Genomic DNA, 17,153 nt, shown 5'->3' with positions numbered 1-17,153 from the left:
TCCAAAGAAATTAAATCTGTCCTACAGGCTCAGGGTGCATTCAGTGTCAGAGCAAACTATTAGTCAACATTTAAATGAAATGCTATGGCAGGAGACCCAGGAGGACATGACTGCTGACACAGAGACATAAAAAAACTACACAGCAGTTTGCCAAAATCCTTCTGGGAAAGTGGCTTGTGGACAGATGAGACTGCAAGAAGCAACCAAAAATGGATGGAAATGGTGCTCTAGAGTACTGAAGTGGCCATCAATGAGTCCAGATCTAAATCCCATTGAACACCTGTGGAGAGATCTTAAAATTGTTGTTGGGAGAAGGCACCCTTCAAATATAAGGGGTCTGGAGCAGTTTGCAAAAGATGAGTGGCTTAAAATTCCAGTTGAGAGGTTTATTGCAGTTATTTTATTCCAAAGGGTGTGGAGCCAAAAAAACTAAGTTGAGGGCGCCAGCAGCTCTGTCTGCCGAATTTTGAGGTTTCTGTGACACGATCAATTCATTGTGCAACTGACCGATGCTAATCTACAACCATTCATAAAATGATAATTCTATACAATCAAACTGATCAGATACACAGCTCAAAATAATAAAGGTAATATTAAAGTACCACATCTCTTATATCACCGAATGAAATATTCCAGTTGCAAATCTTTATTCATTACATAGAGGAGTGTGTTGAGAACAATAAAACAAAAAAATGATTAAAATGATTAATGTAAATCAAAATTAATATCCTATGGAGGTCTGGATTTGTAATGATACCCAAAATACCTCGAGATTCGGTCACATACGTCACTCCTAATGTATTCTAATGTCTTTTGGGTATGGTAACCGAACACAAGACTAGAAAGCAATTGATAAGTATTTCATTACGGTTGTTCAGATTACAGGCGGCATCCATCCAATATAATATATATAGTAATAGACGAATCTAAGGCTATGTGCACACGATGCAAATTTCCAGCGGATCCGCAGCGGATTTTACCGCGCAGAAACGTTGCATATCCGCATTGTGATGTACAGTAGCATGTAAATCAATTGAAAAAAAAAAACGCTGTGTAGATGCTGCGGATTTTTCCGCGCGATTTTCTTGTGGTACAAAATATGCAGCATGTCACTTCTTTTGTGCGGTTTTCCACCTGCTCCATTCTCCAAATCCGCAGGGGGAAAACCGCAGTGGAAAACCGCACAAAAACCGCAAGAAAAATGGAAGAAATCGGCAGGAAAAATGCAGGTCATTTGACCTGCGGATTTATTCAATTCTGCGCGGAAAAATCCGCAGGGCAAAAAAGTACGTGTGCACTCAGCCTGAAGAAACTAGCAAAAAGTCTGAAACATTTAAAATTGAGCTCCTCATATTTACTGACATCCCGACCAGTCATGCATATGTTCAACCATTCAGACTCTCCAACCTGCGGCACTTGTATATGGCTAGCGTGACTGATTCACATGACCGCAGTTTTGTGGAAATATAGTATTGCTTGTTGATTGCCAGGTTTTTGGGAGAGGGAAGGTGTCTATTCAATAATGATTACAGGCATAAGCACTGGGGAAGATTGGACACCGCAAGTTTTATTTGGATTCTGTACCTTTTTAGTGTGTTTCTCCCCATCCATATTGTGTGTGTGTGTGTGTCTGTGTATATCTGTGTGTGTGTGTGTGTGTGTATATGTCATATATATACAGCTCTAGCAAAAATTAAGAGACCACTTTCAAATGTTCAGTTTGTCTGATTTTTCTCTTTATAGGTATATTTTTGAGTAAAATGTAAATTGTTCTTTTAGGCTGAGTTCACACGTGGCGTTTTTTTCGCGTTTCCGCGGCGGTTTTAACCGCGCGATTTTGCCGCGAAAACGCGAAAAATAAGCATCCCATGCATTCCTATGGGATTCCGCAATGCTGTGCTAATGCTGCGGTTTTTACCGCGGCGGAATCGCTTTGCGGTAAAAACCGCAGCATGCTCATTAATTTGCGGAATTGCGGCGATCCCGCACCCATAGGAATGCATTGTTCCGCTTACTTCCCGCATGTGGCTGTGAACACCATGAGAAAAGTAAGCAGAACAATTGCGGATGGTACCCACGGTCCGGAGGAGAGAAGACTGTCCTCCGGGCTTTGGGTACCATATCCCTGTAAAAAATAGAATTTAAAAATAAAAAATATTGTTATTCTCACCCTCCGACGTCCCGCGCAGCCTTCCCGCCTCTCTCCACTCTCCGCTCTCGTTCCCAGTAGTCCTTTGCGAAAATGCCCGCGATGGCGTCCGTTCTCGCGGGATCGCGAAGTCTCGCGGTCATTCGCGCGACGTCATCGCGAATTACCGCGAGACATCGCGATCCCGCGAGAACGGACGTCATCGCTGGCATTTTCGCAAAGGATTACTGGGAACGGATGTGCGGGACGTCGGAAGGTAAGAATAACACCATTTTTTATTTTTTTTTTACATTCTATCTTTTACTACTGATGCTGCATAGGTGGCCTCAGTAGTAAAAAGTTGGTCACACTTGTCAAACACTATGTTTGACGAGTGTGACCAACCTGTCAATCAGTTCTCCAAGCGATGCTACAGATCGCTTGGAAAACGCTAGCATTCTGCAAGTTAAATACGCTTGCAAAATGCTAGTTTTTCCGCGGGAAAATCGCGGGAATTTAAAATGCGATTTTCCCGCGGACTGGAATTCCGGAATTCTCGCGGTAATTTCCGCGAGAGTTCCGGTACGTGTGCACTTAGCCTTAGTCTATAAACTTCTGACATGTCTCTGAATTTCCAAGCAATACATTTTGTTTTGTTTTTTTTCTGAAAAAGGGAAATGGTCAAAATAAAAGAAAAAAAAGTGTTTTCAGACCTCAAATAATGCAAAGAAAACAAGCTCATAATCATTTAGAAACAACAATACTAATGTTTTAACTCAGGAAGAGTTCAGAAATCAATATTTTGTGGAATAACCATGATTTATAAAAACGGCTTTCATGCATCTTCGTATGCTTGTCATCAGTCTTTGACACTGCTCCTGGCGCAAAAATTTAAGCAGTTCTTCTTTGTTTGATGGCTTGTGATTATCCATCTTCCTCTTGATTACATTCCAGAGGTTTTCAATGGGGTTTAGGTCTGGAGAATGGGCTGCCCATGACAGGGTTTTTGACATCTGTCAAGTCAGCAATCTTTCCTACGATTGTGGAGCCTACTGAAACAGACTAAGCGACCTTTTTACACGCTTAGGAAGCCTTTGCAGGTGTCTTTTGATAATTATTCTAATTTACTGAGATAATGACTTTTGAGTTTTTGTTGGTTGTAAGCCATAATCATCAACATTAACAGAAATAAACACGTGAAATAGAGCACTCTGTTTGTAATGACTCCATATAATATGAGTTTCACTTTTGTATTGAAGATCTGAAATAAATTAACTTTTGGAGGATATTCTAATTTTGTGAGAAGCACCTGTACTTTTTTTCCCAATATGACTCAGCTGTGTTTTGATTGGCCAGTGACACATAGGAGAAAAGCAAAGTTCAGCAGGGAAGTTCTTTGGCGTACACACCGTTAGTTGAAAGGAAAATTGTCGCCATTATTGCCGGGTAGCATAACTTTGAAGCAGAGGGGAGCATCGGCAATTGGACAAAATGACTCAGTTTTAAATAGTACCTGGATTTTTTTAACATTTAAATTATGTCTATACAAGTAATTTGCTGCTCTATATCAGAAAAAAAGGGCAGAATTATGGACCTAAAATTGAAAACTTCATAGTATTAAATTTTTTTTACTAAAAGTGGTTGTAACAAATAGAGCATGTGAATGAGTTTAGGCCTTGCTAAGTCTTCTTGCCCCTTCTCTCCATAACTTCAGACCCCAGGGTTTGTAAAGAAGCAATCTTTCAGTAGGCAAGCATATACTGTGGAAGTTGAGCAGCGTGCTCCGAACAACCGAACAGTCAAGTTATGCTTCATAATTGTTGTCTGTAGATTTTATATTTTATGGGTGCACATGCTGTTGCTGTTAGCATTCTCTCTACCACAAAATTGGCAAAGCTAATGTCTACTGCAATTTTTTAGTCTGTATAATTGCCAGACCTGAAATAACAAGCACTCTTCACCTACTGTGTCCCCCCCCCCCCCATTTCCTTGTAGATTGTAAGCTTGCGAGCAGGGACCTCACTCCTAATGTCACTGTTTAAATTGTCTTAACTTGTATTGAATTTTTTTGTCTGTACATGTCCCCGCTTAATTGTAAAGTGCTGCGGAATATGTTGGCGCTATATAAATAAAAATTATTATTATTATTATTAATCTGTGTTGTAGATCCTTCCTAATCACAATGCCTTACATCGATCCATGTACAGCCCATTATGCTAACAGGCAGTGCAGTGACCGAAAATAAGTTCCAAAAAGCAATTCTCTGATGTGACTCCATCTGTTTGCAGCTCTGTGCATTGTTCACACTGTGGATGGGTGCAGGATCTACAGTATTTGCCATAGAAATGCACACTGTCTTGTCCATGAAATGGATGGGGATTAGTGCATGCAGCGCTTGAGTCCTGGGTTCAAATCCCACCAAGGACCACATCTGCAAGGAGTTTTTGTTCATCCCATGTTTGCGTGGGTTTCCTCCGCGTACTCCAGTTTCTTCCCGCATTCCAAAGACATACTGGTAGGAAATCTAGATTGCGAGCCCCAATGGGGACAGTGTCAATCGTGTATGTAAAGCGCTGTGGAATTAATGGCACTATATGAGTAAATGCTACAAAATTTTTTTTGCCTGTTTTGGTATGTAAAATCACTCATATGCATTAGCACATTGACTCACAGTGTCAAGTACTTTTGTGCATAGGGTGAACCTATTGTCCAAAAAAAAGTGGTTGTCTGAACGTAGTCCTACATCTAGAAAAATCGGATTAAATCTGTTAGCTAGTTTTTTGTTTTTTTTTGTTCTTGATCCTTTCCTCATGTAGCACGACAGATTGCTCTGATTCTGACATTACAGAGCTGAAATTATTTTTCTTTTTTAGATTATACAACAAATCATTTCATAGGATGTAATTTGACCACCTGGACATCAGCTGGTAGAATAGCAGACCCTTCTGTCTCCTTATCTAGGGAAGGCAATAAGATCCCATGCATATCGATCATGGCCAATCCATTTGCCCAAGTAGAGTGGATGCCCATTGATTTTTAGATGCCAGTTTATATACTTTCAGCCAAATTAATGTTTATTCTGGGCTTTCACCAAGGACTGGATTTTTTAGCTTGTACCTGAGTTTATAGCTAATGCAGTAATCTAGTTTATTCTTTTATACCAGCAGGAAATTATGGCAGTTATACAAAATCGTGTAGAAATCTACTTCTTTTAATAGATAAACAGTGAATTACTGTGTTACTTACTTGACTTGTCCAACTGATTGCACTTTTCTGCTGTTTTACACCTTTCACACAGAAGGGAAGACCAACTTGGTAATTTCTCAGAGATACTGGACTAAACTGTGATTGTATGTAAGCCATAATATAGTGATGGAGTACATGCTTTAGGTGTTCCATTGTTCTAGGTTTCCCCAATAGTAATAATGTTGGTAACCACTTATTTAAAAATGTGCACAAAAAATGCCAAAAATAATACTTTAGTTAAAGGTTGTGTAAAATTGGATCTCTCCTGAATACAACCCCTGTTCTATTGGACTTGAGTGAATCTTGTATTGAAGAACAGCCCCTTACTCTGAACGGCCACCATGTAATAATACATTTCCTCCATAGCAACAGCTGCATGGTATTGCCTGACTAGTGGCGGCTTTCCCTGGCAAAATAAGTTTTTCACACAGTGGGAACCAGGAAATATTTTGTAAGTAATTATCTCTAAGATGACCCCATTAACCCCTTCATGACCCAGCCTATTTTGACCTTAATGACCTGCCCATTTTTTTGCAATTCTGACCAGTGTCCCTTTATGAGGTAATAACTCAGGAACGCTTCAACGCATCCTAGCGATTCTGAGATTGTTTTTTCATGACATATTGGGCTTCATGTTAGTGGTAAATTTAGGTCAATAATTTTTGCGTTTATTTGTGAAAAAAAACGGAAATTTGGCGAAAATTTTGAATACTTTGCAATTTTTTCAAATTTTGAATTTTTATTCTGTTAAACCAGAGAGTTATGTGACACAAAATAGTTAATAAATAACATTTCCCACATGTCTACTTTACATCAGCACAATTTTGGAAACAAAATTTTTGTTTGTTAGGAAGTTATAAGGGTTAAAAGTTGACCAACGATTTCTCATTTTTACAACAAAATTTACAAAACCATTTTTTTAGGGACCGCCTGACATTTGAAGTCACTTTGAGGGGTCTATTTGGCAGAAAATACCCCAAAGTGACACCATTCTAAAAACTGCAACCCCAAGCTACTCAAAACTACATTTAAGAAGATTTGCAGAGCCCCTGATCTGCCTAAACAGTAGAAACCCCCCACAAGTGACCACATTTTTTGAAACTAGAACCCCCAAGGAGCTTATCTAGGTGTAGTGAGCACTTTGAACCTCCAAGTGCTTCACAGAAGTTTATAACGCAGAGCCATGAAAATCAAAAAAAATTTTTTTCCTCAAAAATGATTTTTTTAGCCCTCTATTTTTTATTTTCCCAAGGGTAACAGGATAAATTGGACCTCCAAAAGTTGAGTTATTGTCCAGTTTGTCCTGAGTACGCTGGTACCCCATATGTGGGGGAACCACTGTTTGGGCGCATGGCAGGGCTCAGAAGGGAAGGAGCATCATTTGACTTTTTGAATGGAAAATTAGCTCCAATCGTTAGCAGACACCATGTCGTGTTTGGAGAGCCCCTGTGTGCCTAAACATTGGAGCTCCCCCACAAATGACCCCATTTTGGAAACTAGACCTTCTAAGGAACTTATCTAGATGCATAGTGAGCACTTTGAGCCCCCAGATGCTTCACAGAAGTTTATAACGCAGAGCCGTGAAAATAAAAAAAAAAATTTTAATCCTCAAAAAATGATTTTTTTAGCCCTCTATTTTTTATTTTCCCAAGGGTAACAGGATAAATTGGACCTCCAAAAGTTGAGTTATTGTCCAGTTTGTCCTGAGTACGCTGGTACCCCATATGTGGGGGGGGGGACCACTGTTTGGGCACACGTCGGGGCTCGGAAGGGAAGTAGTGACGTTTTGAAATACCGACTTGATGGAATGGTCTGCGGGCGTCATGTTACGTTTGCAGAGCCCCTGATGTACCTAAACAGTGGAAACCCCCCCAAGTGACCCCATTTTGGAAACTAGACCACCCAAGGAACTAATCTAGATGTGTGGTGAGCACTTTGAACCCCCAAGTGCTTCACAGAAGTTTATAACGCAGAGCCGTGAAAATAAAAAAATTTTTTTCCACAAAAATTTTTTTTTTTTTAGCCTCCAATTTTTTATTTTCCCAAGGGTAACAGGAGAAATTAGACCCCCCCAAAGTTTGTGCAATTTTTCCTGAGTACGCTGATACCCCATATGTGGGGGTAAACCACTGTTTAGGCACACGTCGGGGCTCGGAATGGAGGGAGCACTGTTTGACTTTTTGAACGCAAAATTGGCTGGAATAAATGGTGGCGCCATGTCACGTTTGGAGACCCCATGATGTGCCTAAACAGTGGAAACCCCTCAATTTTATCTCCCACCCTAACCCCAACACAACCCTAATCCCAACCCTAATCAAAACCCTAACCACAACCCTAACCCCAACACACCCCTAACCCTAATCCCAACTCTAACCCTAACCACAAGCCTAACCCTAATAACCCTAATCCCACCCTAATTCCAACCGTAACCCTAATTCCAACCGTAATCCTAATTCCAACCCTAACCCTATTTCTAACCGTAATTCTAACCTTAGCCCTAACCCTAATGGAAAAATAAAAATATTTTCTTTATTTTATTATTTGTCCCTACATATGGGGGTGATAAGGGGGGGCGGTGATTTACTTTTTTTATTTTGATCACTGTGAGAGTTTATCACATTGATCAAAATAAATGAATGAATCTGCAGCGTTGCAGATTCGAGTGGGTGCACTGCGCATGCGCCCGCCATTTTGCAAGATGGCGGCGCCCATGGTCCTAGACGGCGGAATACCGGGATGGCCAGAGGGACGTTGGAGGCACCGTGGAGAGTGAGGGGGGGATGGTAAGGCAGGGGAGGGGGGCAGTTTATGACCGGGGCTGATGCTATTGAAATTTGGTGAAATATTACAATCGCTCTGATTGGCAGTTTCACTTTTAACAGCCAATCAGAGCGATCGTAGGCATGTGGGGGCTAAGCCACACCCCCTGCGGTTAACTATGAAGGGTCCTCTGTGTGCGGGTCGGGTGACCTTTCAGTGACCTCGGTCACCCGACCCACAGGGGGGGCAATCAGTTCATGACGCTACATAGGCGTCATGGGTCGTATTGGCACGACTTTTCATGATGCCTATGTGGCGTCAAAGGTTGGGAAGGTTTTAAACTTGTTAAAAATGTACAATTAAAACACTTCTTAACATGCTATATAACACAGCATTTCAGAGTAAATCCGATATCTTTTGGAATACACACTCCAGTTTCTGATTGTTGATACCAATCATGTCACAGATCATTTCAACTACTAAATCAGTAGTTTTTACTGTTTGATACGTCAACAAACAATTCATAATATGACAGGTAACCAAGAGCCGCCCCGAACTATACAAAGGAAAAAGCCACTAAGGTACTATATGAGAATGCACACCCAGGGGGGCTGAGAACCACAGGCACCTGTGGCACAGGTTGAGGAACACTGATCTAAAACACTTTAGATAAGATTGGCCTATTTTCTCAGTGCAGATATTTCTGCTGATCAAGGTAATGGGGAACCTTACCTGTATTGTATTAACGTAAGGCAATGGAGCTGCTGACGTGATCTTTTCTTTGAAAAGGAAGAAAATGATTCTGCTGAGCACCAAGAGAATGAGGAGCAATCATCTGAGTTTTCCAGGAGAAAAATCCTTTCCAACTGGGACCGATACGAAGCGGAAGAGAAAGAGCCGGAAAATGAAGTGGTGCAGCGTGGGACAGATTACTGTGTCCTCCTAAGTTCTGCAGGTTGGTGCACAGCTCTTATAAATCTAAGTATCATTCCTTTTTTGTTCCCATGTATTATATCCGTATTGGCTTCCATTAAAACCCGGAAGGTCGGAAAAGGTTTATTTTGCGCAGTTGGGCATTGTGTTTCCGAAAACAAGAGTGAATTCTTGGTTTGTACATTTCTGACAATGCGTAGGTTGAAGCTGGCATTTACCTAATTGGTTCCCATATGCCCAAGGGATTTTTGAGCTAAAAATGTAGACTTTTTAAAAGAAATATTCTTTGTCTCTTTTAAGAAATGGATAATCCCTTGATGGCTACAAAATAGAGAGTAACAATATATTGTGGTTTGGCAGAACATGAACGTCTGCAAGGAGACAATGTGTCAGTGGGGTATTTTTTTTTTCTGGAATAACATTTTTAGTATATTTAGAGAACATCAGTCTGCACCTGGTAGAGCCATGAACGGTTGTTATTGCCGCACTGGGCAAAGGTCCTGTAACATTGCTAAATATTGCTGCCGCTGCAGTGCTACTACTCATAGGCCAAATATACTGATCTGTGCTCGTCGTCAAAACAAATGCTAGAAGAATCCAGGATGATTGTTTTATTTTACATCACTACCAAATTCCCAACATTTTAGACTGTTTATCATTGTTGGACATAATTCGTATGTATAAAACCATTTTCTGACAATTAGTCTACAGGCAGATGGGTAGCAACTATCTGTCTGTTGTGCTCAGCGCCTATCTCTGCCTGAACATAGTGGTCACAGACTGCTCCTGCCAGTGATTCAGTGGCTTCACTGCTGAATTGCTGCTTTACGTAGTTGTATAGCTAAATGATACAATACTTTGGCTACATGTCGTCGTCATCGTCATCATCACTACTAGTGGTATATTACTGAAGACAGTCTTATTTATTTATTTTTTTAGATCAAGGGGGTTGTAAAAATCTGTTTTCTCTAACCTGAATGAATGAAACATAGCTCTGATCCTCATGAAATCATACATTTTTTTATATTTAAATGTGCTTTTGTATGGCATATTTATGGTAATATCGCCCTCATTTTCTTGGACACTATGGTGTTTAAATCCCATTGTTATTGACCACTGCAGCTGATCACTGGACACATCAGGACGCGTTAATATAAACGTCACCTCTACGGCCAGCGATTTGCCGCTGCGGTCATGTCATGTATGACCCATCATATTGCTGAGGATGTAATCAGGACGAGGTGGGTGGAAGCGGGTCAGAAATCAAAAGTCATCTATTTGGTACTGTTATGTGGAGCTGGAAACCCCTTAAATCTTTATCTGATAGATATCCAAGGGTTAAGAATAAATTACTCTCTTCTAAGGCCGGTTTCACTCATGCAATATTCATGGCCCGAATCCAGACTGTGATGTCCATATCGGCCCGGGTCTCCTGACCTGAACTCCATGGCATTATAGGCATAGATGAGGCTGCTGAGTTTGGGTCAGGAGACCTGCAGATGGTCAATCCTCGGATTGTGAATGTCTGACGTGTGAAATCAGCCTAAGTCCTATAGGTAGGGAAGGATTTTTATTTTGCTGGGGTTTTTTTGTTTTTTTTTCCCCGATCTTCCTGAATTCATCTGGCTGAAAGTTGGCATTTCTCTTTGTTTCTGGGAGATGACATAGGCTATGATGTCTCTTTTGATTGCAATCCATTATGGCAGATACTAAATATAGAGACAATGTGAAATCATCTTGCTGCTTTGGGATCCTATTACTTTGTCTTATGGGGTTAGTTGGGCAGTTGCTTGCCCGAGGCCGTCTCATGTCATTCCCATTCTCCTGCTGTCTGTATGTTGAAATTTGAAAGTGTGTGACAAGATAAGGTTGACTCCTATCAGAGAGCATAAGACTCCTTGCTGTTAGGGAAACCAAAGTATAGAAAGACGAGCTTACCAGGTCACAACTCTGCACAACCTGGTAATAGGGTTAGCGAAAGCCATCAGTGTCTGTGCCGTTCTCATATGAAAATCTGTCCTGTCTTGTCACCATAATCCTTTGGTCCAACTGCGACCTTACTTGAAGAAGACACTTTCTTTATCTCGAACAGAGCGTGGAAGTTCTGTGTTACTTTGTAATCTGTGCTGAGGTTACATTTACAGCTATTTTTACGGCTTTGCTTTCATACATGATACTACTCCCACCCTCCCGCACTATGAATACGAGACCTGTTCTTTCATGATGGTTCTTACAATGTTTTTGTGATATCTTTATTGCTTCCCCTCCACCCTAACAATGCTAAGTGCTTCCCAGCTGTCAGATGCATTGACAGTCAGCTTTTAGAAAGCATTCAGCTATCTTTTTCCTATATATGGTACTTTTATTTTCTGCTCTCTTTCTGTCGTTAAAATCTGTTTGGGGGTTAGTTTTGCCTGCTGCTGCTCCTGAGTGTGTGTTATTTAAGGATACAAGGCCGTTAAACACTTTTACCTTGCCATAAATACTTGTTTTTCTAAATGTACAGTAGTGTTAAAAATAATAGCAGTGTGCGCAAAAACATGAGTTACTCACAGAATCATTTTACTAGTTTTTATTTCCTTGCACTGGGAACATTACACATTGTTTTCTAAGTCAAAACTTGAAGAAAAATTTATGGTATATAATTTTTAACTACTTTACAGCAAATAATAAAAAAAGAACATTGGGCTGCTCTAAAAATTAGTAGTGTCTGCATATGTCTTTACAAGCTCACAATATGTAATATTTTTGAGGATTTAGCATTCCTGTGAATCAGTAACCTAATATTTAATTGTATACCCACAGTTATTTTAGAACTGCTTCACATCTATGTTTCATAGAGTCAACCAACCTCTGTCACCTGTTATTCCCTCCCTGGATGCTTGGACTACATCCCACAATTTTTTGGCATTTGTTGCCTTTGCCTCAGAATCAGCATTTGTTGTCACCCCACAAGTGTTCTATCGGATTAAGGTTCTGGGATTGGCCTGGCCACGCCATAATCTCAATTTTGTTGGACTGGAACCAAGATATTGCTTGTTTACTGGTGAATTTAGGGTACTTGTCTTGTTGAAACACTCATTTCAAGGGCATATCCTCTTCAGCGTAAGGCAAGATGACCTCTTCATGTATTTTAATATATGCAAACTGGTCCCTGATCCCTGGTATGTGGTAAATAGGTCTGGCACCATAGTAGGAGAAACGTGCCCATATCCTGATGCTTGCACCACCAAGCTTCACTGTCTTCAGAGAGCACTGTGGCTTGAATGCAGAACAATTTTGCTTTCATCAATCCACAAAATGTTTCTCCATTTCTCTTTAGGTCAGTTGATGTGTTCTTTGGCAAATTGTATCCGCTCATTACATGGGTTTTTTTTTTTTTAAACAGTAGGACTTTGCGGGGACTTCTTGCTAAGGCCAGGTTCACATAGCTTTAACACAATCCGTTCAACGCATTGCGTTGACGGGCTGCATTAACGCTATAGCATAACGCGATATGCATTATGCTATAACGCTAGCGCTGATGCTTCATCCGCGCTAGCGGTGACGGAGCCTCAGACGCTGCAGCCCGCGTCCGAGGCGCCGTCAGTGAATAACGGCACGTCGCGAACGCGTACCGCTTTACGGCATATGTCGCGATGCGCCACATAATGGGGGTCTATGGCAGCGTTAACGGATTGCGTTACACCACGTTATACCGCGGTGTAACGCAGTCTGTTTAACGGACTGCCATAACGCAGTGTGACCCCGGCCTAAGAGATCAGCTTCACACAGGCGTCTTCTAACTGTCACAGTCCTCATAGGTAACGTGAAACTTTCTTTGATCATCCTGGAGCTGATTATTGGCTGAGCCTTTGCCATTCTGGCTAGTCTTCAATCCATTGGAATGGTAGTCTTCCATTTACTTCCATGTCTCTCTGGTTTGGCTTTCTATTTTAAAGCATTGGAGATCGTTTTAGCTGTACAGTCTATCATTAGCTGCACTTCTTTATAAGTTTTACCCTCCTCACTCAACTTTGTCATCAAAGTACGCTGTTCTTCTGAATAATGTCTCGAACAACCCATATTTTTTCAGGCTTTCAAGGAGAAATGCATGTGCTACATTTCCTGGCTTCACCCTTAAATAAGGGTCACCTGATTTGCACCTGCTTCTACACGGAATGATCTCACTAATTGATCTCCACACTACTATTATTTTGAACACACTTTCAATTAATTATTGTAATACACAGACTCAAAAACCTGCAGATCTTGAATGCGGAGTCTGATGGTTTTCTTAGAATCTACAGCACAAACTGGTAAATTGTTTGACATGTGGTAATATAATTTATAACAAAAACACCGATTAATCTTGTTAGTCATATTGGACTGATAGTATTTTGAACCCTACTGTAATAATGTGGTCACATAGAAAGTGTAAAAACCCATATGATTTCACCAGGGCTTCCGCTGTTTCTGGTCTGCAGCATTGGAATAGAAAAGTGACCTATATGTGGATGATCTCCACTAATTACCTGTCAGTTTTATTAAAATTTGGCTGAACTGCAGAACCAGACACTTAACACACTTGTCTGTATGTCGGAGATAGGATAGGAATGTAGAAGAGCTGAAAAAAACAAAGGCGCAATAGTGAAGGCAATTGTGGTTTGTCCTGAGGAAGAAGTTTGCTTTACTTTACAATAAACTGCATTCCTTGTTCCTGCTCCTTTCTGTGGAATTATCATAGGTACACTTGGCAGCACAGAGAAAAAAACTTTTTCCGTACTTTCTATTTGATGATGGGATAGGTTCACATGACCAATTTCTCCACATATGTAAAAAAAAAAAAAATGAAACTATTATTCTAATCAGAATTTGATAAGAGTACATAGAGAGAAAAAAAAGTTTATCCACCTTCTCCTTTCAGTCTGTTTGTGAAAATCTGACCACAGTCGGATGTCATCTGAGTATGGTCCTATTTATGTATGTATGTATTAATTTATTTTTACTGACTCATAATCTTACATTGTTGATTTTGATCCAACCCCCTGGATTAAAATCAGACATGTTTCAGATTTCTTTCGGTGGACGACTCATGCAAAGCCCCATAATATAAAGCTCTGGCAAAAATTGAGACCACTTTCAAATGTCTAGTTTGTCTGATTTTTCTCTTTCATAGGTAAGGTATATTTTTGAGTAAAATACAAATTGTTCTTTTATAAATGCATATAGGGAGAATTGGATCATAGGATACATATTCCTTATTTCAAGGATACTCTCAGAAAATGCCATTTAATAAATAAACGGACTATTAGAGAGCCTTAATCTTAGTCCAATAGCCAATAATACCTTAATCAATGTGATTCAAGACAAAAGTAAAAAACAATGTCTTTATTGAAAAATAGTACAAGTAGAAAAATACTGTAAGTAGAAATATAGTACATATAGGAACAGGCGGGCAGCCATATAACCTTACAAGCCAAGGTTAACACCATCTCAATGGACCAGTTCATTAATAACCCGAGCGCAGGTGCCCCGACGCGCGTTTCGCTGTGGCTTCCTTGGGGGGGCAGCGCACCTGCGCTCGGGTTATACAACCATCATGGGTAAGCTCTGCCTTAGGTGATCTTAGTGAACATTCATATCTTAACCCCGTAGTTCTGGCTACTATTTGTGGACATAATGTTGGGGATTTTCACATTTAATGTAATTTTATTGTGATTTGAGCTTTCATATTATACATTTGGCATTGCTTCATGGACTATGTTTCATTATGGTATGATTGATATTTATATGGCGTTGCACTATGCACTTGAATTATTTTCCTTAAAAATTAATGAACTGGTCCATTGTGATGGTGTAAACCTTGGCTTGTAAGGTTATATGGCTGCCCACCTGTTCCTATATGTACTATATTTCTACTAGAGTGTTTTTCTACTTGTACTATTTTTCAATAAAGACATTGTTTTTTTACTTTTGTCTTGAATCACATTGATTAAGGTATTATTGGCTATTGGACTAAGATTAAGGCTCTCTAATAGTCCATTTATGTATTAAATTGTTCTTTTAGTCTATGAACTTCTGACAACACGTCTCTGAATTTCCAAGCAATATTTTTTTTCTGAAAATGAGAAATGGTCAAAATTAAAAAAAAAAAAAAAAAAAGTGCTTTCAGATCTCAAATAATGCTAAGAAAACAAGTTCATAATCATTTAGAGACAACAATACTAATGTTTTAACTCAGGAAGAGTTCAGAAATCAATATTTTGTGGAATAACCATGATTTTTAATCACAGCTTTCATGCGTCTTGGCATGCTTTCCACCAGTCTTTTACATTGCTTTTGGGTGACCTTATGCCACTCCTGGTACAAAAATGTAAGCAGTTCTTTGTTTGATGACTTGTGACTATCCATCATCCTCTTGATTACATTCCAGAGGTTTTCAGTGGGGTTCAGGTCTGGAGAATGGGCTGCCCATGCCAGGGATTTGATGTGGCGGTCTCTTACTTTTTGCCAGAGCTGTATCATAGGTATTTATACATGAAAACCATGGACAGCATTCGTACAAGAAAATCAGTTATTTGCACGAGCCCTTAGGCCTGTTTCACAGATCAGTTTTTTAGTCAGTTAAAATCTGCCAAAATGGCAGAAAGCGGATCCGTTCTTAACTGATGTGAACGGATGGCACCGGTCCGTTTTTTTGACGGATCCGCCAAATAAAGAATTTTGAAGAGAGATTTTTTTTTTTTGTGTCTGTCCCCCAGAAATGATTTCAGGGTTAAATTTCCTCCTGACTTCATGCCTCCGGGCATGCGCTCTATAAAAATGCGGATCCTGCAGTACAAAAAACGTTACATGGTCCGTCCAGGCATCTCGGCGGACACAAAAATTTTACGGATCCGCAAAAAAACGGATCCAACGGATGGCCATCCGTCAAGATCCACCGGTAATGCAAGTCAATGGGGAAAAAAACGGATCCGCCAAAAAAATGGCGGATCCGTTTTTTTTGCAAAAACGGCGGATTTTGACTGATGGTCAAAAACGGAAGTGTGAAACAGGACTTAGCTTAGTTTTGCTCAGTGTGCATTCCATGTGCACAATGGATTGCACACTGACTAATATTTGTCTATGTGCCAGTGCAAAGAAGTGCTTTTCCACATGTACTGGAGCTGATGGTTAGAGATGAGCGAACCCAAACTTAAAAATGCTAAACTCCGAGCACTGACTTCTCTTAGAGCTACGTTTCAATGTTCGGAGGTCCGGGGGAGAAAATTTTCCAGCTCCAAAATTTGGGTCCCCTTTGTGTTCAATGGGATTTATGTTCAAGTTCAGCTACCCGAACCAAACTTTGCACCACAGTTTGGGTTGGGTACCAGAACTCGAACTTCCACAGATACATTCTTCCCTACTGATTGTCTATATGTGGAAAATAGATGCATGCCTTAGTCTGATCCAGTCCATTTTACCAACTAGAATCGTTCATGTAAAAGCAGGCACCTCCTGCACCAAGCCATGCTCTTGGAACAAGGAGAGGAAAAAATCCAAAGCTCCTAAATTGGAAACTCCCTGGGTCCTTTTAAAGTAGTGGTCTAATACCTAAAATGTACTGTTCTAAATATCTGTTTTTACACCCTTAGCACATAATTTGTTTTAGACTAAAATTCCCTACCATTCTCCCTATAGAGCTATTCTCTACATTTTTTTTTTATTTTTTATTTTCACTTCTTATGAAGAGGATTCTCAAACTGGACGTCATAGGGGGCTGGGGGTTCATCCACTTTCATGCAGCATCATCATCAAGGGGCAATGATGGAAGGAGGGTAAGTGTCACCCGTGCCGCCCCCTGATGACTACTCATTTGAGGGCATGATAGAAGCTGCTGTCACTCACACTGCTTCTATCACCGCACCCTGATGATGTTTCTTTTTACAGTATGATGCTGCAGATGACCGGGACAAAAGCAAGGTGCATACTTCTCTGTCACTTCCCCCCCATAACTTCTATCTGTGCCATGGATTCAGGACATCTTTATAGGTCGGCGATGAAGGAAACTGTGGTGAGTGAATGCAGCGCTGACCTCTGATGACGTCCAGAAGGTGGGATAGAC

At 40.4% G+C, this 17,153-nt stretch overlaps 2 protein-coding genes across 2 annotated transcripts in view; one reads left to right on the top strand and one right to left on the bottom strand.

Moving 5' to 3' along the window:
- AVEN (apoptosis and caspase activation inhibitor) overlaps positions 1–17,153 on the top strand; it is a 706,731-nt gene that overhangs the window by 60,126 nt on the left and 629,452 nt on the right. The window contains exon 2 of the mRNA XM_073552154.1: positions 8,924–9,089. Within this exon, the coding sequence (XP_073408255.1) occupies positions 8,924–9,089 (166 nt within the window). The remainder of the gene's footprint in view (positions 1–8,923; positions 9,090–17,153) is intronic.
- Positions 1–17,153, bottom strand: part of CHRM5 (cholinergic receptor muscarinic 5) — a 302,054-nt gene that overhangs the window by 105,270 nt on the left and 179,631 nt on the right. The gene's annotated exons all lie outside the window — the stretch shown is intronic.

This window comes from Dendrobates tinctorius, unplaced genomic scaffold (genome assembly GCF_039654945.1).
Source record: "Dendrobates tinctorius isolate UK_male_01 unplaced genomic scaffold, ASM3965494v1 ptg000186l, whole genome shotgun sequence".
In the NCBI taxonomy this organism is placed as follows: domain Eukaryota; kingdom Metazoa; phylum Chordata; class Amphibia; order Anura; family Dendrobatidae; genus Dendrobates; species Dendrobates tinctorius.
The sequence above is the reverse complement of the archived record's forward strand: the minus strand, read 5'-3'. Positions and strand labels throughout refer to the sequence as shown.